This window comes from Orbicella faveolata, unplaced genomic scaffold (assembly GCF_042242905.1).
Source record: "Orbicella faveolata isolate gen_17 unplaced genomic scaffold, um_ofav_v1 contig_48, whole genome shotgun sequence".
Lineage (NCBI taxonomy): Eukaryota > Metazoa > Cnidaria > Anthozoa > Scleractinia > Merulinidae > Orbicella > Orbicella faveolata.
In genome coordinates, this window is record NW_028301578.1 from 5,106,977 (window position 1) to 5,132,699 (window position 25,723).

At 38.6% G+C, this 25,723-nt stretch overlaps 2 protein-coding genes across 6 annotated transcripts in view; one reads left to right on the forward strand and one right to left on the reverse strand.

The window, feature by feature from the left end:
- The window catches only part of LOC110059030 (histamine H2 receptor-like), a 150,851-nt gene that overhangs the window by 49,958 nt on the left and 75,170 nt on the right, over nucleotides 1-25,723 (forward strand). The window lies entirely within an intron of this gene.
- LOC110059052 (QRFP-like peptide receptor) lies at nucleotides 81-24,284 on the reverse strand. 5 transcript variants are annotated; one of them, XM_089281149.1, is made up of 4 exons: nucleotides 23,752-24,284; nucleotides 23,511-23,684; nucleotides 14,361-14,444; nucleotides 81-3,781 (listed from the first exon to the last, which is right to left on the reverse strand). In XM_089281149.1, the coding sequence occupies exon 4, from the start codon at nucleotides 3,568-3,570 to the stop codon at nucleotides 2,539-2,541; it is 1,032 nt and encodes a 343-aa protein (XP_089137275.1). In that variant the 5' UTR covers nucleotides 3,571-3,781; nucleotides 14,361-14,444; nucleotides 23,511-23,684; nucleotides 23,752-24,284; the 3' UTR covers nucleotides 81-2,538. The 5 variants fall into 5 exon arrangements, with proteins under 5 accessions (XP_089137275.1, XP_089137277.1, XP_089137279.1 ...); XM_089281151.1 differs by lacking the exon at nucleotides 23,511-23,684; XM_089281153.1 differs by lacking the exons at nucleotides 14,361-14,444; nucleotides 23,511-23,684; nucleotides 23,752-24,284 and adding an exon at nucleotides 8,095-8,864.

Consider the following 25,723-nt stretch of genomic DNA (forward strand, 5'->3'; position numbering starts at 1 on the left):
ATTAGCGGACCTTTACTAAAAGTCACCTAAATAACCGTATTTGTCAGCATTGTGGCGTGAAAACAAACACGGTGACCCCCTCTTTTTACTACGTTTTTAATATCTCCTTGTCCTGTAACAACAGCACACCAAGTTTCATCGGAAATCTGTGGCGGGTTCTTTTACTAGGGAATCACCTTAAGCGAAATAACCCTAAAATCACACCTCACATTTTCCAATTCAATTTACAAGAACTATTTTCAACTAAATATACAAAAAACCTTTCACTCTCTATTGATTAAACTGATTAAAACTGAATCAACTGCTTTTGTGTAATAAATCAAGTATGCATATATACATGTATATGGTCAAACAAGTGAACAAACAAGGAAACAAATTAGTGGTCGGCACCTTTGTGAATTTTGTTTATGTACTATAGTGGTTAATGGCCGGTCAGTGTGATGGACTCCGGATCGAGTGGTCTGTGTTCGAGCCCTAGCAGGGGCTATTGCGTCTTGGGAAAGATACCCGGCTTTACTCTTACGGTAACTCTCTCCACCCACGGAAGAAACCCTGTGATGGACTAACATCCCACCCAAATGGGATAGGGGGGGGGGGGGGGGGTGGAGGGGGAGTAAAAATACCCTTAATCTACTCATGCTACGGAACCCGGAGGTAAACGGCTTGGTCATTGTGTATCTGCGCTAGAACGCAGACTTCCCCTTTTTTCTCGTCTTACAGGTTAGTCTTTAAGACTATAGCGTCGACGTACGTCTATACAGATATTTCACAAGTTACAGCAGTGATATGACCAGATCTTGACCATTTCAAGCCTACTAAATAAATTCGTCATTCCTAGGCCCCGTCCACGCTGCGCCGGAGGAATTTGAAAACGAAGGTTTCACTCTGAAAACACATCAAATGTTTTTCGTCCACACTACGCCGGAGGAATTTCAAAATACAACAATCACTGGTCATTTTGCATTTGTATTTGAGGAAAACTCAGTCAGGAAATCACGTGATTATCGTGACGTCATCGTTTACGGAAAGCTTTGTTTCCAAGTTTTTTTCTGTCCATATGAAAACAAAAAGCCGGCGTTTTCAAATTCCTCTGGTTTTAAGAGCGTTTTTCGAAAAGCTCCCTTTTCATAACGGATTAGTGTGGAAGGCTAAGCTGTGTTTTCAAATTTCTCCGGCGTAGTGTGGCTGGTGCCTAAGTGCTAACAGCCACAAGCAGAAGATAAATAACTGCTCTGTCTGACATATGTGTTTTTACAGACCTTTTTAAACACTTGTTCGCTGGGCGAAAAAACAAAAACCTTTCTTACATTTAAATTAATTGCTATTAATCTTCCATATTAAAATCAATTACTTCTCCATTTAGCTAGACTACAATTTTCTGGCGTTTCAATGGGAAATGGACTTTAGTCTGGGATAACATCTGATTCCTAACTTCGAATTTACAACGTAGCTATTAATCTGGAGACCGAAATGCTAGGTACCAGAATCCATTGCGGTTGATTGTTTTGGAGGCAAGTTAAATTTTTCTCTCCGAGGACGATCAAATACACTTTGATATTGGTGAGTGCTACATAACTGATTCCTATTGCCTTACCCAGATTTCTTCTCTAAACAATAAATCAACAACCTGAGACTGTTAAATCGGAAAAAGAAAGGCGGCACTTGGAAACTCAAACCCAAGATGATTGATACTCTAATCCATCTTTCTTGGATCAAGAATGCAGTACTGTCCATTTGCTTTTAAAACCTTTCCCGCTTTTAACAATTTAACTGTAGTTCGTTTGCTGAACAAGTTCCGAGTAAATTTCAATGAAAAATACAATATGATATCGATTTCGAGTTCAAGAAAGACGATGACAGATTTAAATGGTAAATAAGAGTTAATTGCCAACCAAGTGTTTACCCTAATCAGACCGACTTCGCTTAGGTCTTCAGCAACCAGGGGCTAGAGGGGGCGGACTTTTTAAGCCCTAATCTTGTAACTCTTAGAGTATGAGTGCTAAGAAAAAAAATGAAACTCGGAGGAATAATCGCGTGTCCAAAATATGTCCTTTGAAGTCTATAACATAAGTCTGTAACAGGTTTATAACATGGAATAATGATGGCATTGTTATTCCTTTTTTAAGGCGGCTGCGAAACAATAGAAAACAACCAAAACTGACACTAAAATAGTCAAGACCGATAAGTTAAAGCTCAAAAATATTAAAAAAGTGAAAACTATTGCAAGAAAGTGAACCAAAAAAAGGAAACTTCAAATTTCAAAAGACAGTTGCCATGGTAACGTCAAAATTATTGGCTAATGACATTTTATACCAAGTTGTTTGCAGATCATAATTCTCGGAAGCGTCACCAGATTTTGGACTTATTGCTTTTGAAGTTACAAATGTTAAAAGTTAGTTGGGGCCTCAAATGAAGTACCTTCCCTCCCTGTCAGGTTCGAAAAGGGTCAAGTAAGTCGCCACTACGAAAATGAAATGAAAATTTGGCATTATTTTCCCCACATCGGATCTGTGATACTTATCATGTTGAAACATTGGACTAAAACTGATCCGTTCGGCTGCTCAGTGGAAACTGTTCTGTGCGATCGTCAGCACCGTCCCGCCGTAAACTAGGAAATAAGTTGTAAAGGATAGATTTAACTCTTCGCCGTAAGTCTTGTTTCCTTAGCGTGTAAGCAAGCGGGTTGAATATCGATGTACAGAGCCGGAGGTAGTATATTGTGACGAGAAGTTTGTTAGGAAGGCGTGTTTGACTGTAAAGCTGTAACAGTTGTAAAGTAAAATAAGGCAGCCAGAAGAAGACGTACAGGATGAGCAGCAGCACGCATGTCAACACAGCTCTTCTTTGCCGCTTTTGGAGCTTTTGTTCATGTTTGATGAATTCCACTGGCACATTTTCCCGCGCAATTCTCTTGCACTGCCTTCGAAGCAACAGCAACATACGCGCGTCCAGGGCAGCCATGAAAATCAGAGGAATAACGAAAAACACCATGATGTTGAATACAAAGTATATTGTTTCCTTCTTGCGTTGAGCAGTTAAGTCTTCAAGAGCTGTTTTAACGGTGACATTCCAAGTCCACGAGAGGCGAATTAAAGACTGCCCAAGACTAATTATCCATGTGATTGCAAGGACTATTAGAACTCTACTGCGGTGAACAATATCACGGTAACGTAAGGCCCACATAATGTAAATGTAACGATCGCAGGTCATTACGGTGATGTGTAGCACGGTAGACAGGGCCATAAATTCGAAAAACGTAATTGAACTGGTACATACCAAATTTAGATGTGTAGCATTACTGCAGGTCACAAGGAGAGGAATACCAACGAATCCCACCAGAAAGTCTGACACTGCTAAACTGGCCAAGATGATATTGCTTGTTTTTCTTAGGGACGAGTAACATGTTATGAGCAGAATAACACAGCCATTTATCGCCAAAATAAAGACCAAGAAGACTATGGGAGGGATTGTGTCGTAAGAAAACTTGAATTTCTGAACAGAGCTGCCTGAACTCCCGGTCAAGTTATCTGACTCTACCGTCATATTTCCTCCGCTTTTATGATAACTCATGATATAAGTTTCCCGCGGACTGGAGCTTTGATCTGCCAGAGCTGTCTGTCTCAATCCTTTTTAACAGACTGATCTCGGTATTTTTCGCTGACGTCTGTTGAATGATGGAGGTTTGAGTGTTTTTTTTTCTGGAGTGTTTTGCTCGGCGACGACTTTGTATTGAGGTTTTTCTCTGGATTTATCTCGAGATGCCTCTTTCACTTAGGTGTATCTGTGAACCAAACAAAGTAAAGATTGATTTAACTTCCTTTCATTTTACAGTCTAGTGTAAAACCCAAATAAATTTCTGTAATGTTGGCTCAGGGAAATATCTGTTAGTACAGCTGCTTTCCGCTCTCTGTGACTTTGTCTGCTAATTTGCATGATAACGAAATGATTTGAATTGATCTGCTTTTGAGCTTCAAAATATCAATTAAAATGATGGTTTTTTGAATAACAAATGGTCCTTTTTAAATAGAGCTGAATTGAAAATCCTCGCTCTGTCCACAGAAATGCTCAGTCATTCAAAATAAAAAAAAAAAGATTTTCCTTTCGCGTAAAATTTAAGAATTTCAAAGGCAACGATTTGAGGACAAGCGGTTGAATATGAAAGATGATTTTCCTTTGAAAAGCTCAAATATTATTTTTACATTAAACGCGGGGTTATAACCACGTAAATGTTTGTATAATTGTGCCAAAAAAGTTTGATGGATAATGGAGATGACAGATTTTAGACACATTTAATTTGCTACTGCAAAATAAGGCTTTTTTGCCGGCGTTGTAAGCATCATTTTGTGAATACACAGTATCAATAATTTTACTGACGTTAGTCGCAGAATAAACAGATGCGTGAAAATAAAGTGGATATTTGTACATTTCTATTATATAGAATCATCACACATTTCCGGACAAAACATTCAAAAGTTGTGCTATAGGTAAACCAATTAGTTCTCCTTTTCCTTAAAAGTAAATAAAGCTTATTTCATTCGTAGATAAGCCGACTGATCTGACCAAGTGAATATCAGTTAATATACTGTCAGCTGTTTTGCGGAGTTACACTCAATGAACATGTCGTGGCTTTCCGTCGACCCGAGAGAAATACTTTAGTATTTTGTTTTGACAGTAAAAAAATTCCACAAAAAAAAAAAGAAAAATGCTAACTATAGCCGTGTTTAAATTACGAATCGAAGAAGAAATTAGACCACACGACGTGAAAGGAAAGCATTATTTTTCGACAGGCAAAATTCTGTTAAACATCTAATTTCCTGCCAGGATGTCTTAACCAAATCGGCAATGCAAACATTCGAGCTCGCGCTATTATCACGAAAAAATTATACTCCACTTACCTGGCTAGCTCATGGTTGTTTATGCTAAGAATTGCTGTTTATCATGCCTACTTATATCGTTCCACATTCGTGGCAATATTGATGGAAACCGCAAGATAGTTCTGGGTGACAGCCCCCGCCCCTTTGTACCTGCCGAAATGGTTTCCAACCGCGCGAATCACTTGAAGAAATTTTCTCACAGCATTCATAGATGATATTATATACAGGACGCAAAACTAAATTCAACTTGTTTAAAACTTATTATAATTATCAATAAGGTTTACATTATTCATAATTACAACTTAAGCCTTCCATTCCATTCTGGATTTTTTTCCCCTGGGTGTTTTTTTCTACATATTTATATCGGTATATTATATTAAAAAAATTGGAAATGAATATTACGTTATCTATATAGCTCGGAGCTGAAAATAGAAAATTGACACTTTTTCACATATGCACATAACAATGAAGCCGAAAGCAGTGACTAAAAATTTTGACAAAGCAACACAAAAGGGTAGGACGAATATATAATTGGAAAAACGAAATTACTGGTCCTTAATTCACAAAGAAGAAATTATATTATACCACCGAGGAAAATGAAAGGAATATACTGAATTATTTCCTTTAAAGGAGCGTTATCATTTATTCATAATCAAAAGCAGCTAGCTAGCAAATGTTTCTCTTTCATTCTCACGGTCTCATACCACTCAGATTTTAAGAACGTTTTCTTCATGTTTTAGCTCGTTTGTATGAACAGACCAAATTCAGACCTCGATACTGAGTGATAAAAGCCATAGATCAAGGAATTATCCCTCGAGGGCCGATTTGCATTCGCTTGAAACATAAACCAGATTGTTACGGTATCGTACGGTATTGTGGCAAAGCCTACCTGCGTGTTTACTATTTTAAACTGTTTCCAGAATATGAACTAGAATTGACTAGAACATTAAAAGTGGTTTCGAAAGCTCGAACATTTTTCACTAGTTGTATTGAATAAAAAAAATCGTCATTAGCGCCGAATCTTTTTTTTTTTTTAAGGTCCGTTTACGGCGATAAAATTTTTCGTAGCTACTCTGAGCAGCCAGAACTTGATCCGTCTCATTCAAAAATCCATTTAGATGCCAAGGAAAGGAAGAGGAAAAACTTGCTCATGCAACTCATTTTCATCGCATTTACACGGCCGGAAATTGAATGTTGTTTCGAAACACAACTTAAACTTTCTAACATGTAGAAGCTTGGCCAGTCAGCCATGTCTTTTAATTAACATTTTAGACTTTTTTTGGCATGGTCATTGTTTAAGCTAATTAAAAATGCTTCATAGTTGTCTCGCTTTTAAAACAGACTACGCTAGAATCATGCAGGAAATTTGATTTCTTGGCTTCAGTCAGTGCAGGGCTTTTAGCATAAGAAAGTGGCCTGTAAATGAAAGGGATCAGTTACATGAAGCTTTAACGAAGGAGACCTGCTTAAATGTGCAGAATTGAGTTACCGCGCTGACAGCTCCTGAACTGTGATAGCTGAAGTGCTCTTCATGTGACACGCGTAATATTAATGGTTGACTGTTCTCTTATCGCCACGGCACGGTTTTGCCAAACAGCTTGAAGAAATGGTAGCCAAATATTGGTAGAGGTAGAGCCCGCATTGGGCATAAGTCGCTCACAACCCTTTCACGTGAGTCCCACGTTTATCCAAGTTTTCCGTACAGCAGGAATTTCTCGCCCTGGGAGGAAAATCCACTACAGGGTAACCGCAAAACTCCGGCGCTTAGTACGTCCGGTTCTCTTTGTGTCTAATTTTGTTTAAAGCGATATCTCGCGTATAGCATGAATCGCATGCAGCCAAACAAACTCTTCATAGTGAGAATACTGTTTTTACGAGACCCGTGGCTCAAACAGAAGGGTATATACAATCACTTCCATTCTTTTGGTTCGCGGCACAATTTAAATGTTGTGATCTATTAAAGGAAATTTGTCGTGGGGCCTTAAAAGACCCTTAAAACTGAAGCAGTTGAAAGCTAGCTACATCACTATCATTTACTAATCAGACTTAATCATACATGAAAAGATAAAACTGCGGAAGAAGTTGTCTTCGGCTCGTAATCCTTCAGCAGTTCTTCTTCGTCAAACTTACGCTCGTCTCATTACAACTCGATAGAAACGAATACATATAATCTAAATACTAGTTCTTAGATGTGGCTAAAAGTTCCTATCAATCGGGAATATCTAGTTTTACCTGAAAATCCCAGATGTTAATGATTTGGGAAAAGAAGTGTAGAGTCGATTTTGTCATCGGACCTTGCATCTGCTGTACAAAGCATTTGCATGTACCAAGCATCGAGGCATGGAACTGACCTAAACCCTTCAAGGATGTCCAAGAATAAATTTTTGTTTATGGAATGCTCGCTTGACCCACCTCACAGAACGTTTGTTTAACTCTGGTAAAAATAGACTTCCAGTTGCCCAGTCTTTCTCGAGTCGACAACTGTTTCAGAGAATTAGCTAAAAGAATTCATGACGTCGTGTTTTGAATGTCTTAGAAGGGCGAGATCCAGAAAAAGCGGCATTCCTGATTGTCTGGGAAATTTTCTTGACAAACGAAAACCAGGTTTCATCTCAAAGACGGTTACATCTATACAAACTTCTTTATAAAACGCCCGTCTTTGATCACTTATATTAAAGCTGTTTAATAGCCCTTTCATTTGGTAGTTTTTCCATTACATTAGTAACATACAAAAGTGTCTAACTTGCACAGGGTTAAAAACTACAAACGGCTAAGGTATTAAAACTCAAAGCAAATAGTGACGTTTTATTAGGAGACTTCATCTCATAATTTCATTTCACTGAAATGCACCAACTTGTTAGGCTCCGTGCAAAGGCTAGGAAACATCACTTAAGCTCACAGACTATCACCAGGCTGACTTTAACAAGATTATAACATTGGCGTTGTTAATCTCATCTTGTTGCCGAGAGATTCCGTTATCACCAAAACTCGAGAACATATAACCCTCGAAAAGATGTTCAGCGCTGATCTCTGTTTTGTTAAACTGAATTAAATGGATTTTCTTTTCGGATATAACTTCTGACAATAACACAAGAAAAGGTTTTGTATTTCGGTGTAAAGAGGTCATGTTTGGCTCAAAGTACAACAGTTTTTGATGTTTTGAACAAATGCGGTCTTTGAATTCACGTGCGAGTTGTTCAAAATTTTGTTCAAGACTTACGTGATTGGTCTTGCTTTTCATCATCTTATCACCAAGAGTCTGTCTGTCTTTCCACTATCTAGAGATATGACGATAAACTCTAGTAATTCTATCTTGTGTTGTCGCGCAACTATTTAGCCGTCAATGCGGAGATTGTTGTCTATTGTTCGTATATTGATGTAAGGCCTAAAAAATAGTGTTATGTAAAGACTTATACTCTCAAATAGTGACTAGATCCCATATTCTTGTCGCCTGTTCGTCTGAATGTGTTAGGAAATTGTAATGAGAATTTACTGAAGGGCTAAATTACCTTACTACTGGCTTATATATCTGTATTCTATATATACCCCATAGGCACTTACTCTCCCAGCTCAAAGGCCACCCGACGAATTTTCCACTGATGTTATCGATGAGAAATGAAGAATATCAAATGCTACTTATCCGCTTACTTATTTATCCAGGTCTCTATCGCTAAAGTCTGAGCAAGTCATGGCAAGTGGGACGTTTTGAAAATAGATGAACTGGTGGTACTAATTAAAGATCCAAGGTCGAGAGCTGATCGAGTTGTATCAAAAAACAGATTTAACACCAGACTATTTCAACAGCCATATCTTTCAAAACACGATAGCTTTTCTAATTGTCTAATCCTTCGCCGCTCCCTATAATCGCAGACATATTTGCGTACATAAATTTTTATAGCACGAAAGACCGTGTTTAATTTATCTACATAATTTTATATCTACATTTGGAGTCAGTTTTAAAGCTAAATAATATAATTGGTAATGCATGCATAGACTTTGTACCATAGATTCGCGAATAGGTTATTTAAAGATCATTTGCCTTCAGCCAGTAGTAAATCTGCGGTAAGAGGGGGGCGTTGGGGCCTATTAGAAACCGAAAAACCGCGCAAAAAATCGCGGAAAGCTGCCAAACCGCAAGAAATTTCGTCCAAATAAAAGCCCTCCTCCCTAACAAGCTTTGATAGTCTTCAGAATCCGGGCTCTCTTTCTGTTATTTAATTTTTATACGTCTAAACTTGTGTTACTTTCTGAAGTTCTTTCTGCGTATTCCCAGCTCGTTAGTGCACAGCACATCTTAGTCTACTTTTTTTGTGTGTAAATCGGCTCCACAGACCTATAGCAATGTGAAACTAGAAACAAATTGCACGATAAAATGATTTTAGGCGATTTTTGTTTCAGAATTGAAGAAAGACCACATTCTGAAGTTACCTTTTGATTGCCATTGTCAGAATTTTCATCTGCGTAGGCACAATAGCAGCCCCATTTTACAGCCAAACTACTTTTTTTCACAACCAAACAGTCTCTCCTTTGCTTTTATTCCACGTGAACGGAGCGAGTGAGCGCAATGTTATTCTCGCGACGAAAAGGGAGACAACTTCCAATTCGATGGTCCACAGTATTAAGGTCAAAGTCAACAAGATATTATCCCAACAGCGTACGCGTGATATTTGAGAAATAGTCTTTTGCTTTGATGTTATCTTTAGCTTTTCATAGTCTGCTTGGCAGCCGTTAGGGACCGTTCATTTTTTATGAGGGAGGGGGGCCTGGTGGGATTTGGGAAGCACCATTTAAAAATCGCATGACCCCCCCTCAGCTTACCAATTTTTTCACGTGGCCCCCCCTTATAGCGGTCATTTTTTGGGATGACCCCACCCCCAAAAAAAAAATTGAACAAATGGTATTTAGATTTCAACTTTTTTAATATTTCTCTATTATCCCCCTACTTCACGTTTTGTGCTCACTGCGAAGACAATATTTACAATCCCTATACTACAGAGAGCTGTTGTTTGAAAAACAAATCAAAAGAAAGAGAAGTCAATTTTGGATCTCCTAGTTATGGCTCGCCCTGAGCGTGTGGCATTTGGCCTCTCATTGGCATCTCCCTCATCTGAATTGATGAATGCCCACAGTTTTAATGTAAAACAGATCAAATGTATAGAAGCTAAGTTGACGAAGGTCACACAGGACATGGAAGCACTAGAAAATAAGAGCAATTATAACAGCATATTCAAGGGCATACTCAAACAGCACATCAACAAAAGGAGAAGGAAAAAAGAAAACTGCAGAAAGTCAAATGAAAGAAAGAGGAAGCGGACTGAAAACAACGTCCAACGAGTTTATGGAATCTGTGTTGGAAACCCGCTAGGAAATGATCTTCCACAATGCCTTGTGTACCCTCCTAGAACGGCCGTCCCGGGAGAGTGTATTAAAGTTGAGGATGTTGCCACGTCGTTATTTAGAAGAGATGGGCCATACATCGCGCTGCTCTTGGAAGGGAATTATTTCACCAATGCTGCAAGAAGCAGAATCACCACCAACCTTGAGCAGGAAGTCAGAGATTATGTTTACACCTTCATGTACCCTGAAGAGTACACTCTGACGGAAAGCATTGCTGCTTCTTGCAGCATCGGTGAAAAAGACTCCCATAGCAGCACAAGCGGCGACGAAGAACTCGACGACAGCGAAGATGAAGATGAGTGCCAGTGAAAGTTGCATTCGAAAATAACAGTGTTTAATACTTCTTTTCAGTAGCTACAAATGCTTTTTGTCGCCAAACGTTTTTTTAAAGCAGAAGGAAAGTTTGTAATAAATTTGTATCCTGCCTTCTATGTTTATTCTATAGCAATTTTTTTGATATTCAAACATTATGCCATTTTAAAGTTTTACTAAAATATTTCACGTGACCCCCCCTTTTCCCCTTATTTTTTTGGGATGGCCCCCCCTTGAAAGCCATTTTTTTTCGTATGGCCCCCCCCAAATCCCACCAGCCCCCCCTACCTGATAAAAAATGAACGGTCCCTTACGACCCAAATAATGGCTGCTAAAGAGAATAGTAGGCTTGTCATGCATTTCTCTAACTGTAAGTGGTCCCTTGGAATTACAGTTTTAGTGCGACTGCGGGGTGTAACTTCCTTGGTAGAACCAGAAAAACCGTAAAATGCATCGGGCAGAAAAATCCGAAAAACCGCCATCATTGTTGACAAAAACCGAAAACCAAAGAGTAAATAGGAAAAAACCAGCAACCCGCACAAGACACCAAAACTGAAAAATCGCAGTTTTTAAGTGCGAAACTGAAAAACCGAACAAAAAATTGGCCAAATCCGCAAAACCGAAAATCCCAACGCCCCCCCTCTCGTTACCGTCTCAGTGCGGTACGTTATTTTAACTGGCTTGCTTATAAGCTGTGCCTTTCGTTATTTGAATGTATACAAGTATTCATCATTTGTTTGAAGCCACGTCCACACTACGCCGGAGTAATTTAAAACGGAGGTTTCACTTTGAAAACTCATCAAATGTTTTCCGTTTACACCGACACCGGAGAAATTTGAAAACGCAAACATCACCGGTCATTTTGGATTTGTGTTTGAGGAAAAGTCGTGTCAGGAAAATCACATGATTATCGTAACGCCATCGTTTTCGAAAAGCTCCGTTTTGAAAATGTTTTCCGTCCAAACTAAAACGCAAAGCGGGCGTTTTCAAATTCCTCCAGTTTGAAAACTCCGTTTTCGTGACGGATTAGTGTGGGCGGTAGGCCTAACCGTAGAAATAAAGCTGCGTTTTCAGATTTCCCCGGCGTAGTGTGGAAGGGTCATAACCCTGGCGTCCACATCCTTAATTTGAGTTAAAAAAAGAAATGATGGCCGAAAATAGTTTTCGTTTCCAGAACAAAATTTGCGATTTGTGTAGAGGTGAAGTGGAAAGCCTCGTTCGAAACGTATCAAAACAGAATGGTATTTCGTTGTTTGTACTTTTCCTGTCGCCTTTCGATGAATTGTCGCAGTCGAAGAAAAAGTCTTTTTATATCTTTTTTTCCCGCGAGGTTTAGGCCGACTCGCGTATCTGATCGCACGTGTTGTAATAAGCCGATGTAGACTTCTAGCACTAGAAACTTCTGATCTCTACTTGTTAAATTAGCTTAAATTATAGGCTAGTTGCAGGTGCAGTGTATGTTGTGATACCTTAAAGAAATCGTGGCACATTACCATAAACGTCCAAATTGTGTATTCCAAGACGATTGCAGTTTAAACGTCTGTGGGTTACTAAATAAACGAGAGCAAGCGGGCTTCTCCTTATCGTTCGCGTTTGTCAGTGGTCTGCATTTGAGTTTCCGATGCAAAATTCATAATGAGCGGTAACCCTTTGATATACAGGTTGTTTATCAAATGGTTTGCGGCTTAATGCTGGTAACCAAGACTAAGGTCAAAACAACATTTGAAAACAGAGTATATCTGCATCAGTTTAAATCAGAACATTTTTTTTAAAATTGCGTCTCGAATGCGATTGTCTCTTATAATAGAACTCCCGGTTTTTCTCCAAACTGTAGCGCTAGAAGATAAGGTGCTTATGGGCTGAACTGGTGTTCAATACAGAAAGATATCACATTGCTGAATTTGCGTGTCGCCGGGGCACTTGTTGTTTCGTTCTTGTCATTGAATACTCTGTCTTTATATTGCTAAAATCCATCAGAAATGGCTTTTCTCCCGAATTTTGTGGTAAAAATTAATAAATCGTTAACAAGCTTCGGCTTGCCTGTTGATTTTTCCCTAAAATTAAACAATTTGGACTCCCGCAACGATATCGGTCGATTTTGTTAAAAACTAACGGTGTTATTACAAACCTAACTGGACTCCAGCCGTTCCATGTTCCAGTCACCATGGCTTAAAATTGTTTCTTCCGATAATTACTTGCTAGTATAAGAGATAAAGGACCTCATGTAGACTAGCTAACTTTAAACCCCATTATAATATAGATAGGACTCTGCTCGCGCTCTAATTGGTCAAAAACCCATGTTTTATCAGAGTGTAAAACATAGAAAAAGCATGTTTTATTGTTTTTCGCCACATTACCTATATATCATAAAGCAAATGAAGAAGCCTAAGCCGTGTATTGCACTGTGATAAAACACTCCGGACATTTGAGAACGCTCGAGAAACGAGCCGCAGGCGAGTGTTTTCTACATTCCCTCGTGTTCTCAAATGTCCGCCGTGTTTTATCACAGTGTAAAAACCAAAAATTAAACTTTAATTATTGTCAAAAAACAGGTAAGGCAGTCTACATTGAATCAATACGAGCATCAAGATCGAGAAAATACACACAATTGCATTATTTAGGGTTTTCGATAACACCGGTCATAAAGATCTTACGGTTCATAATCCATCAAACTCGCTCGCGCCCGATTAGTCTAAACTCGTCATTCGAAAAATATTTGAAGGATATTAAACACAATAGCTTCCATCTGGCGCGAACATATGCTCAGATATTTGTCCTTTCAAAGCTCACAGTTTTCCTCGAGCGACGCACTCGGAAATCTGTTCGCTTCTCGGTACAGATAATGTCCGCGGACAAATATCCGAGCATATTTCCGCCCCAAATGGAGACTATTGTTGATGCAATGAACAGGAGCTGTCTGTAAATGATTATTCAGTCATTTTCTGAGTTAACACAGAAATGTTGGCTTCACTTCACGCCTATTGTATAGATTGATGTATTCACATCGTAGATGTTTTGTTTCGTGTCGTGATTAGGACCTTAATAATTAATAATAGAAACAAAACTGGCGAGAACTTAACCGATTTTGTTTATTACAAGGAGTAGTTGATGCGCAAGATATTTCTAGATAGTCGATACTGGCAACCTGATGCAGCAGTAACTGCAGAGTGTACATTTGCCGGACGTTCTAGAAACACTGATCAACAGGCGGGAGAATATTCACTTTTAATTTTACCAACACGGAGAATCGAACGTGATTTACGAGAAAATACGAAAATGGGAGGGTTTGTCCTTGATCTCGCAGTTAAATTTCGTTCCATGTACTATGCATTGTCGAACTCTTGTTTGGGACCACATTCTTTTGCCAAGACTAGGTAGTAGTTAATGGGAAATGGAAGTGATAGAGAAGTTAAATTACTCCGTGAGAAATTCATGAAATTCACAGTGATTTAAGTCGCGAAAGCTGGTCGCTTGTGTTATTAGTGTTCGCCTCTTACGAGAGCTTCTCGCTCGGGAAATCGCTTCTGAGGTGGCGATGTTTCGAAGACCTTTGGAGTGGTGATAACGTGTAAGGAACAAGAGAGCTTCGTTTATTGATGCCAGGGTTGTTACCTACAAGATGGGTGGTCGCTTAGGAGACATTGTCTCTTACAAGATATGTTATTTACAAGATGTAGTTGCTCGAGTAAGGTGTATTTAGCTGCAGTATATTTGGCTTTGTCTAGTAACGCTAACAAATTAAAAAATGCATAAAAAAGTAAACCATTATTCTCTCACCTCTAGTGCCTCGCAGGCTTAACTTTTATGATTGCCATCTTCATCAAAAAAAACACTTCCTTTCAAGTTAGCCTCATTTGATACCTGGTAAAGTAAAAACCTACAATAAGTAGCTTGTACATGCAGTCCTACACTTGATCCAGTATCCATAAACAGGAACAAGAGGAATTCATTGGACAGAGGCCGATCTCTTTTTCCCGTTTCTCCCAATGCATAGATAACTTGGCTGCATTTAATGAGGGCAGCAGGTGACTAATTTGCATGATACCCATCAAACCATGTCTTCAGTTGAATTTGCCATTTCACATCCATTTAAGTCTCATTAAGAAACCGGTGGCCATCGTGAATCTCATGAATTAATAAACCATTCACTTTTCAAAGCCACCGATCGTTGGCATGTTTCGTTTCCAGAATTAAGCTTAACATACCTCTAGACTTTTCACATCTCAGTGAACATAACGAAATTTTTTCATTAACTGACTTCGCCGTATGCATAAGTAAGCATTTTTGGCATTGGTTTTGTATAGCCGCTCGCGTGACCTTAGCCTTAGCAGCTTGTTTTAAATGATTGATTCAACTCTGTTCAGACCGGCCCTTTTGATCTTCTCTGGCCGAGAATGGTCAGAATTCACTTTGCTTCGTAAGTTCAAGAATATTCAATGAGTTATATTAAGAATAAAGAATATACAGTATGCCTAAAAACGTCCCTTTAAGTTAAAGGCAAAATAAGATGATGACGTCATGATGTCCATGCAGCTGGCATGTTGGATAATCCGGCACTCGACCAGAAATTGCTCCAGACTACTATGGGTAAGGGAAAGTGAACGGTTGGGGGTGGGAAGGGGGGGGAGGGAATTTACGGGGGATTTAAGAAAGTTTTATACAGGTCCTGGAGTATAAATAGACTAGAGTATGTATGTACGTAGACCATGTCCTCATTCCCTTTTCTATATCACTTGTCCTCGTAGGTAAAATCGCAGGGATGAATGAATGAATGAATGAATGGATGGATGGATGGATGAATTGAAGCTATTTTGTAAGCACGTTGGACTGTAAATAACCGTTGCTATGGACGTTGCTAGGTTGAAATATAGTTGCTAGACCTTTCCACATATATCCAGAGAGTTTTTGGGCTATTGGGAAGTTTCCGAGATATTTAGAACGCATTAAGATATTCTTTAGAACATTTTGGGATATTTGAAAGTATATTCACAGCTATTTTGGCTGAGCCCTTTGTTTTTCTTGGAATAAAGGTCAGTTGTAGGCCAGAAACAATGCAGTTCAGCAGTTTGTTTTAAAAATATATTCCATAGCACTAAAAGTAAGTAAGGAGTAACTTTTCAAAATGGCGGATGCTAGCTAGGCTGGTCATATCGAAGCTCCCGAATTGTCTTCTGCTCCGTCAACTACTGCAAGGAAATTTTGGCGCAAGTGATTGGAAATTGATTTATTTTTAAAACACAAATAAATAATATTTGAAGGGTTTTTCGAAATATTCAGAAAATATTTTGTGATATTTAGAGATGCTCTGAAAATTTCCTGAAATATATTTAGGCGGTCAGTTTACGTTATATTTGTGGAAAGAAACAGATTTCTTAATTTAAACGTTCTCAAGGAGTGATTAGAGCAAAATCGTTTTAAAATATGTTTTTTTTTCCTGGGGAAAACTATCTATTTTAGGGTACGTATAAGACCACCTTAAGCGATAACTCATCTCTTCACTTACCCGAGAGCCTTCTCGGGCCACCATGTCAGAATGTCACGCAACGGCCAAAGCTTGGAAATTTAAACGTGCTCTATTACAAAACGAGGAACCCTGTCGCCAAGTTCTCAGAGGTTTTTATATCGGGTGAAACCAATAACTCAGAGGGATAGGTAATTTTATTTTTGGAATATGACTACGTCATATGAAAACCAGCAATACACGTTTCCTCATAAAATGTGTTTCCATAGCAAAATGTCCTCGGAAATTAAAAAAAAAAAAAAATGAATTCTTTTAAATTTGTTATCCATCCCGACAAGGCAGGACTTAAAACCTTTTGATGTGTTTAGTCATTAGACCATTGCTTTTTTCTCATATTTGCGGTGGTGTTTTACGCACGACCGCCTGTAGTAGGACAACAGCTAATTCGTGAATATTTGGCTGTCTTGGAAGAAACCGATCGAAAATCATTTGTGAGATTGACAGTGATTCAATAAAACATCCAAATTTACAATTATTTAGCACACCATATAAAATGCCAGCATCTTTTTAGCTTAGCCTTGAAATTTGGCAAAAGGAGAGTTCTGAGTGGTTCTGATTAATAGGCCTTATCACGCTTTTCGACGCCATCTTGCCGGGAAGTCAAAGCGGTCAGAAATTACAGTGTTTGTATGGGAATAACTTTATTTAAATATTGATTCTGCACAACTTACGAGTCGCAACTTTACCACACTAGGTAGCTGATTCATTCACCAAATTTGAAGGACGTAACTGGGCTAGAAGACGCTCAGTTAATTTTTAATTTCCTATACATTTGTCTATATTTTTTCTACCGAACCGCGTCTACCGAGCCAAATTTACAGACAAATGTATGGAAACTTAGAAAAATTAACTGAGTGTCTTTTAACCAGGCTTCATCCTGCAAACTTGGTGAATATAATCGTCTACCTAGTATTGTAACGTTGCGATTCACAAATTGTGTAAAATTGAATTTTGGAAAAAGTTATTTGCCATCGGATTCCCATACAAACAACGTAATTTCTGACCTCTTTGCCTACCCGTCAAGATGGCGTCGAATACTGTGATAAGGCCTGTCTATAAGACAAAATTCAATTTTCTGGGTAAGTGCGGGTGAAAAGCATAATTTTTTCATCTTGATTTTGGCCTGCTGAGTGGATGCAATCGAGCTTGATCAACCATTATCGCCAGCACGGGTTTCATTTACACAAAGATAAATGGTTGCGCTATCGCTATTGTGAGGGCATTGTGACTAGAGATAATTTCGAAACTTAGCACTTTAAGAAAAAAACAAAAAACAAACAAACAAAAAAAACAAAAACAAAGAAGGTTCCGCTCTGAAAAGGGTACAACTCCACCGTAAAAAAAATGCTATTTGACAGGGTCAAAAGGGTAAATGTGTTGCATTTATGATTCCTTTTCAGTTAATATCACTCAGAACTAGCAAAACCTTCCAAAACCTGAAAACAATATAATTTAATAGATGTACGATATCTTAGCATGAAAGTAGCTCATCAGAGCTAGCAAAACCTTCCAAAACCTGAAAACAATATAATTGAATAGATATATTATATTAGCGCTGCTCTGACACAGACGAACTGTCGCCACATGCCAAAAATGCTTTCGACTGAATGTTACAAGGTTGACCAATTTTTACTGAGCCTTTAACTTGACTCACTAGGCTATTTAACCAAGGAAAGAAAAATACCTCATTACATTCAAAAACTCGCTGTAAGTTAGTAGAGAATTCCAGAAGTTTCTCTGTTATTTTTTTTCTTCATCGTCATATTCCTTACAACGTTTTCGAGGCCCATATCAACCTCTGTTATTGTTTGCATGCGTTAAGGGAGCTTTACATGAATGGCGAGCATATCTTGAAACATCGAAACTACCTTTTTCTCTTTTCGTTGAAATGTTTGTACATGTAATTGTAAAGAGTACCTTACTGAAACATTTTACCAAAAGCTTAGTTCGGTATTGTATATCAGGCTTCTATCGTATTACTCCGCCCACGATTCAGGTCTATAATTTTTCATTTTATTATATTTTCTGAATGGCAATCAATATAAGTTACCTTTACCGATGTGCAGATCAATCTTTCTCGCTCTTCCTGAAGTCTTTGTTTTGCTTCATGGTTTGCAAAAAATAATGATATTTTATTGTTGCTGCTTGCGACACGAAAATGAAGATAATTCAGTCATTCGATCAGACTCTTAGTTATGTAATGCATGTCTAGGGAGGGTCTTATTTAATCAGCTATCAATCTGTTGGACAAATTTAATTTATTTGTCGCTAGTACTTCGAAATGATACAGTTGATTTCTAAAAAAAGTGCATAGTTGTCGCTTGATTCATAAGCGGCCCGACTCACCGTGGTATAATGAACCAAGAATGGCTTCTTTATGTCTTGTTTCAGGACGTTGAAGACAAATGACTGTATTGAAGCTATAAAAACGTCGCATTCGGAAGTTGCTATGTAAATGAGTGTGAACAAAAGTACCGCTAGTAAACGCAAAATGTATTTACTATTTTCCTCTTTGCTAATTAACAGTACCTTTCATTTTATTCGATTACTGTAATTCGATCACTGCAAAAAATGCTCATTATCAAGGATGGAGTGCGGTTTATCGGTCGTTCGAATGAGCCAACTATCAACTAGTGGGTCGACTAGTCAAAGCTTGTAAATTAGCTTGTAGGTTGATAGTCGTTGAGAAACAGTGGAAGCCGATATAATGAAAAAAGTATCCGGCATCCGTAAGTCTGGCCAAAGTTTTAAACGCCGATATATGTTACTATAAAAAACACCCGGTATAACCAAATTAAGCCCTGGGGTTACTACGATTATCAGCTGTTGAGTGAGGCACGACGAAGTTTTAACGTGAAAATCGTGTTGTTGTCAAGGGCAACTGGCTCCGTTTCCAGTGGCACTGACTTGTCGGCCTTTGACGTCATCAGCGGCAAAACGCGTGAAATTTTAGGCCACGCGACAGGCAACGCACGGCTGATGACATTGTTACCAATGGAAACGAGGAAAGTTGCCCGTGACAACACCGTAATTTTAAAGCTAAAACTTCGTCACCAAATTTTCGTTGTGCCTTACTCAACAGATAATCGTAGTATATAATGAACACATTTTGTAATCCCAAATTTAACTCAATAAAATGAATTAATGCCATCACGTGACTGAGGACGAGAGGGGAACACATCAGTAGAGATAAAATTATGAAAACTACAATATTCCTGGGAGCGGGGGGGGGGGGTACTCCCTTATATGGGCTATATAGGTATGTGCGGCCCCAAAGGGTAGGGTTTTTCAACCCTTTTGGTCATAAATAGTGTATCGATTTTAGCTGATTTTGGCCATTTTGGTCATAAATAGGGTATGGTTTTTTGCACTCTAGCCTTGATATGGATATGTTTTTAAGAAGAAGCCACTTTTTCGTCATTATCGAAAAGAAAATAAACAAAAGTCCTTCACAAATTATTTTTACGGTCATTTAACATTGGTCTGAACTAAGGAACTTATTATAACGCAGGTCTGAAACAGGGTTATGATGGGTCAGGTCATAAATAGGGTTTCGAATTTTTGGTCAGGTCATAAATAGGGTGGGGAATATCGCAGATTTTGGTCATAAATAGGGTAAAGGTTTTGGGAAGCGGGCCCCACACCCCCACCCAATGTTTCTGGGAGCAGCCCCCCGGAATATTCCTTTGTGACTGTAAGATTGATAGTATTTATTCAGAGCGTAACACCGCTTAATGGTTATTGGTCAAACCCTGATATAAGATAACGGAGGTTTTGTCCAGAAATGAGTTTCTGCTCTATAGACTACGAGAAGTCCCTCTTTCGCTTAGTTCGTCGAGCAAGACCGTAAATAAACCGCGTGGAAAAAAATGGCCGCGTACAATCCACTTTCTCGCTTCTCGCCCCCAGGAGTTCGCACGGCTATTTCTCGCGGTTTCCGTTTGCGTCACCCACAACGGACCGAGCGAAAGAGGGACTACTCGTAGTCTACTGCAATAGGGAACGCATGCGCTTTTTAAGTCTTTTAACACCTCGGGATATCGCGACAAGAGTTTCACTTAATATGACTTGTTTCCAGGGCGTTCGAGCACGAAGTTATTTCGAAAACTTAAATTTCTTCACCCGATTGCACTGTGACCACTGTTTCATGTTTTTTTTTTTTTTTTAATAATGCCACCTCTTATCCTATCAGTGTCGTGTTCTCTTGCTTTTTGTTCAGCGCTATCAAACTTAATAAAATTGAAACGAAAGCGTGGACAATTCCTGTACAAACTGCGAACGACCAATTTCGAAATCACTTAAAACATTGAATGGTTTAGTAGCTACGCCACTCTGAGGGTGGGGTGGGGGGATTCTCCCATATATATGTTCGGTATGTGCCGAAGGATAGGGTAGGGATATTAAAGTTTTCGATCCTTAAATAGGGTCAGGACTCAGGAGCCCATCACTAGGAGCGTGCAACTACCCAATACTCCTGTCACGACGTTTTCACAGACCGATCTATTTTTAGTTTGAACTTACCCCGAATTCCGACCCCAGCAGGAAGCTCAGTGACCAATCACAAGCACGGACCTAACTTTTAACTGAACTCATCATTCCACCGGGAGATCCAAAAGATAAACAAGTTACCGATGCGCGCTCATGTAGACCGGAACTGATCTATTTCGCGGGAAAAAAAGCCTAAAAATAGACCGGTCTCTAATAATGCCATGACATAGGCTTAGTATGGGAGTTGCAAGCTCTTAGTGATGGGCTCCTGATAGGGTATCATTTTTGCCCCTGTTGGCACTGTGTTTTCGGTGTGATCCTTAGATAGGGTACCTAAATCATATCAGCTAACATTACAGTGCGCAAATACCCAGCTAAACAAAAAACAAATGATCTGTTAAAATTCAATTATTAATATTCGTATACTTCCAATGATACAGAAACGAAGTAAAACTGAACCGTTCACGCTATTCTTAGTTTTGTTTTTCCCTTGAATAGAGTGACACTTTTCGGGTTTGGGCCTCAATTAAATAGGGTATCAATTGTAATTTTATTCATCTTTATGCAGGGTCAGGGTTTAAGACTCTTCGCGGCACATACCTACTTGAAATTTACGGAAGTACCTTCCCCCCACCCGGGCATCACTGTGACAGTCTGGAGCAGATCTCATTCTTCGCGTGTACATACTGCAGTTACTTCTCGCTCTAAAACGACCTTTGAAATTCGACTAAAAATTGTGCTGATCACACAGCGGTACAGGGTTCAGTGTATGGTTCTTGGTTGGTTGTTCCTTCGGCGCGAAAATTCAGACCTCAGCAACGAATAGATTTGGAAAGAGTTCGAAATCGTTTCGAAAAAAAAGATGTGGCTCTTTTAGAAAACTTCGTTTCATCTTTGAATTTCGATTTTAAATAATTTCGGAAAGTGAATTATTGTGTACCGACCGCCTAGAGCGAATCATCTAATGAATTAATCTGCAACGATTCTTTGTAATTGTCTGACAATGGCCACCCTCAATGCAAAGCTATTTAGTGGTTTGACCAAGCAGGGAAACCAACCCAGGGGGGAACCAGTTATTAAAGTCTTAACGATAATTATATCTCATGCGAGTTTTGAAATTTTATTATTTTTCTTGGTTGTGCAAATTTTTCTCGGGTGGTCTCTAAATGATTTTAAACCTCTGTAATGTTGTTATTTGCCCCAAACGAAACACAAAGCACATCGTTGTCATCTACTTTCCAACTGTCTGAACTAATTTTCACTCGATTGACGTTCGCAAATGGAAGACGAGAATAGTGCCCACTCCCTAAAGGATAATCGCTGAAAGAGTTCCGCTCGCACTATCACGCTTCAATTTTGTCACAATCTTGCCTTTATTCAATCCATAAGTTCAGATTGCTTCATATCATTTTTAACGAGGCTAATTGTAATCGCGTTTCCAGTGAACATTAACCTTGGCATAAATTCGCGCAGCCTACGTGCAGATGTCAAAACAAAGGAAGCAGTACACGTTTGCACGCAAGCCAAAATTGCAGCAATAGAAATTTATTTTTTTCAACTCCCACTTTCACGAGCTAATATCAAGCCTTGTGCAGTGAAAATGACGATTTCACCTCGCTGGCATAAGAAGTTTAAAACATTTTCATAACCGACACGGTTAAGGCAATTAGCACGAGGCTTCTCGGATTGGTTTGTTGTATGCCATTAACACGAGCATTAGTTTCTTTAAATACTTTTATTGAAGACTTAAGTTCTTGTTAAACAGTTTTTAACCTTTCCGTAATTATCAGTGCACGAAAAGAAAAACGCAGCCTTTGGTAGTCTCGAAATTCATATCAACGCCATTTTGGTCTTTGAATTGTTTTTTTCTAAAGGCAGTCCTTTCATTGGAGAAAAAAAAAAACACACATTGATATTGTGCTTTGAATAGCTGAGTGTTGAGAAAAAGCCATAAGGATACAGCTGCCTGTCAAGTTAAAATACTAAATGTAAAGAGCTTAGGATCTGAAAAGCGGCCTGTATCTTTCATGGTCGAGGTGTTTGATTGAATATATGCTTTTTTTACGCTTTTTATTTTTGCTTTTTTGGGGGGACTCTGCCAACCTGCACTCTTTTAAATATTAATGATCAAGTAAAATACGAGATCGTTGATTAGGGACAGCAATACAAGAGTTTCAAAATGAATTGGCTAAAATGTGTTTTATTATCTATAAAGCCTCTAAATGGTTTTGTTTGACCGTCCGAAAACGACACCATTAAAATTTTCAGAGCTTAACCACTAGCGGATTCTCGATGACTCGGACAGCTCCATATCAGAGAATTATTTGCCCTTGGCATTCGCTTTTGGTAGCGAGGCTTTGGGCGCCCTTTTCTTTAATGATCAACCTTTTTTCTTCCAACAAATTAACAACTTGAAATACTGCGTATTAAGTTAGTGTCTCCTTGTGGACTGTTAAGATAAACTGCAGTCAATAATAGAAGCAAGACAGACGGTTAAGCGAAGCTTTGGCGGAAAGATACCACAATTGCCTTGATAACATGTCATGTGCGCACGGGAAGAACGAATCAACTATAGCTTACTGTTAAAAAGGCAACCAGACGGTTATATGTTCTACCATCTCAATGCTGTTTTTTTGTTTCTCTTGTACTCGGACTGAATTTGACTAAATTAAAATTTATATAATAAGAGGACTCCCAGATGAAAGTCCCAGATGAAAAATCTTAGCGATCTTTTCGTTTTAGATAAAGGTTTGTGTCTGTCTGTTATCTTCCGTTTAGTTAGTTTAGATAGTGAAACTGGATCGAGTTTTGCGTCGACAATAATGCATTTTGTTAAAACTGTGTACTAATTTTTCTCACGACAAAGCGAATGTGAGCATAAATACTATTTAAATCTCTTTAGATATAAACGGTGTTACCTTAGCAATTTTCCTGCTTCTTTGACAAGATGAGCCTGACACGGGAATTCAAATAGATAGCTTGGTATGTTCAGCCTTCCTTCGCTTTTTGTTTTGGTCTAAATCCTGACACAGCGTTTCCGTTTTGGGGTACACTTTGTTCAATGAAACCTCTTACTCATTTCTTTAATAATACTGAAGAATAAATAGTATGTTGTGAAATACGTTTCTTTATCAGAGAGCGACAACAAAAACTACTTACGAATTTCTTTTTCCTTCTTTCCCTTCGCGTGCCGTTTTGAAAAAGAACGTCGAGCTGCGTCAGATCTGCTTCTTTACACAAGCCGCAACTGCTTGAATTAAGAATTAGCTAATTTGTTCGCCTTACCTTCACTTTCAACCCTTGTGTATGAATTATTAAAATTAATTTTACAATCTCTGTAATTGGCGTTCTTGAAAATTGTACTTTATAAGTTTTGCGGGTGTCGAATTTGCGACGGAGCGTTTTAAGCCGAATTAGGGCTTTAACCAACTGAGAGCAGCTCTGCGCTCAAGGCTTGTTTATTCATTAAAGCAATTCCATTTCTTTGCGAACTAGAGCAGAAATTACAACTTACCTTATTGTAACTCGGGAAATTTAATTTCCGTGAGATATAAATTGTGTTTGAGAGGTACGAGACGCATACAAATGAAGGCAAACAAACTGTCTCTCTGCGGCAGAGACACCGACGTCTCAAAATTCAAAGCGGTTAAGTGTGCAATCAATTTTATCTCTCCCTGTAAACTTTTATTCGTTATTTATTTATACAGGAATATTCAGAGAGATCTCGCGCTAAGATATATTGATGCACAAGTGAAAATATGCGCGTGATGAATTAGTCTGCCGCAAATTTGAAACACGGCCCATCGAGAAGGGCAGATATAAGCTGATATTTAATGCAAATTGGCGTCAAGTGGGTTCACAATCTAGCAACAAATTGAAATCTTTCCGAAGGCTGCTTTTCTAAATTGAAGTACGACCCCAGACAAATATCAGAGTGTAAGTAATCGAAGACTTTAAAACAAAGCAAGATCACCCATTCTACGAGGAAACTGGTATTTCATTTTTAACTTTATTCTGAAGAAGAATACCACAGCTTCTGGTTAACTTTATTACTCAATTTTTAACACAAGCGCAGGAAGTAGAAATTGAACAATCCATTTCAAAATTGCTTACTCGTTATGTTCAACAGCGGAAGCATTTCTCGAGAGGGAACAGGAAGGCAAAGACATGGACGTGATATGCATAATAGCCAAGTGGACAATGTTTTTTTCATTTTACGCCCGATCATTTTTCAAGATGATAAATGTTTGTTTGCACTATTTCTATTCTATCAAGTGTCTTTGTTGTGCGCGCTTTCTTCACAATGATGACTTATAGTGCCTTTTCAAAGAGGACAAATTGGTGTTCTCGAACAAAAAATCTGACAACAACTAATTTTCAGTTATTTTTGCAGAAGAAAAGTAGTCGTTTCTCAAAAATGAAGTGTAATATTGCTATCTCCAGATGTTCTTTTCTTTTTTCAAATGCGGTCAAGTCCAGTTTATCTTCCTAGCACCTCACGACTTCAAGATTACAACTTGAAGACTTCCTATTCAAAATCATTTTAAATAGAAAGTCTTCAGGTGGTATTCTAAATGTATTCTCTTCCCTTCGCCCAGCCGAATAGAAAACAGTTCTAGTCTAAGTAAAGAGGACAAGTAAAAACAAAACATGGCGGATGGAGCCGAGAGCAATCGAGTTTGTTCACACTGAGAAACTGACACATACTCAATCAAAGTACGGGATACCAGCAAGAGAATATACCTAAAAGTTTTTTTTTTTTACAATAATAATTATGATAAGGAAAAATGACCTCGAGTAGATTGGTCGGCATCTAATGGTGTGATATTCACAAGGAGTGGTTTACAAAGCTCTGATTATTCCAGTGGAAAATAATACAAAACAAACCTAATTTAACACCCCAAAGAAATACATTTTCATATCAAAGAAATTGCCGTGTGACGGTCTTATCGAATGCCTCGACCAGCAACGCTCGGAATTTCAATCTATTAATAAGCTTAGTTTTCCACGCTGAAGGTTTTCTCGATAAACAATTAATATTAATTTTGGATGTAATTTTTTTTTCGTACCATTAACAGACGAGCGATTTGAAAGTTACCAAACTTTCCACCGCCGAATTTCAAACTTCCTG

Bases quoted from the DNA above. Each gene is read 5' to 3' on its own strand.
- LOC110059052 (XM_089281151.1), bottom strand. From the start codon at position 3,570: ATGAGTTATCATAAAAGCGGAGGAAATATGACGGTAGAGTCAGATAAC.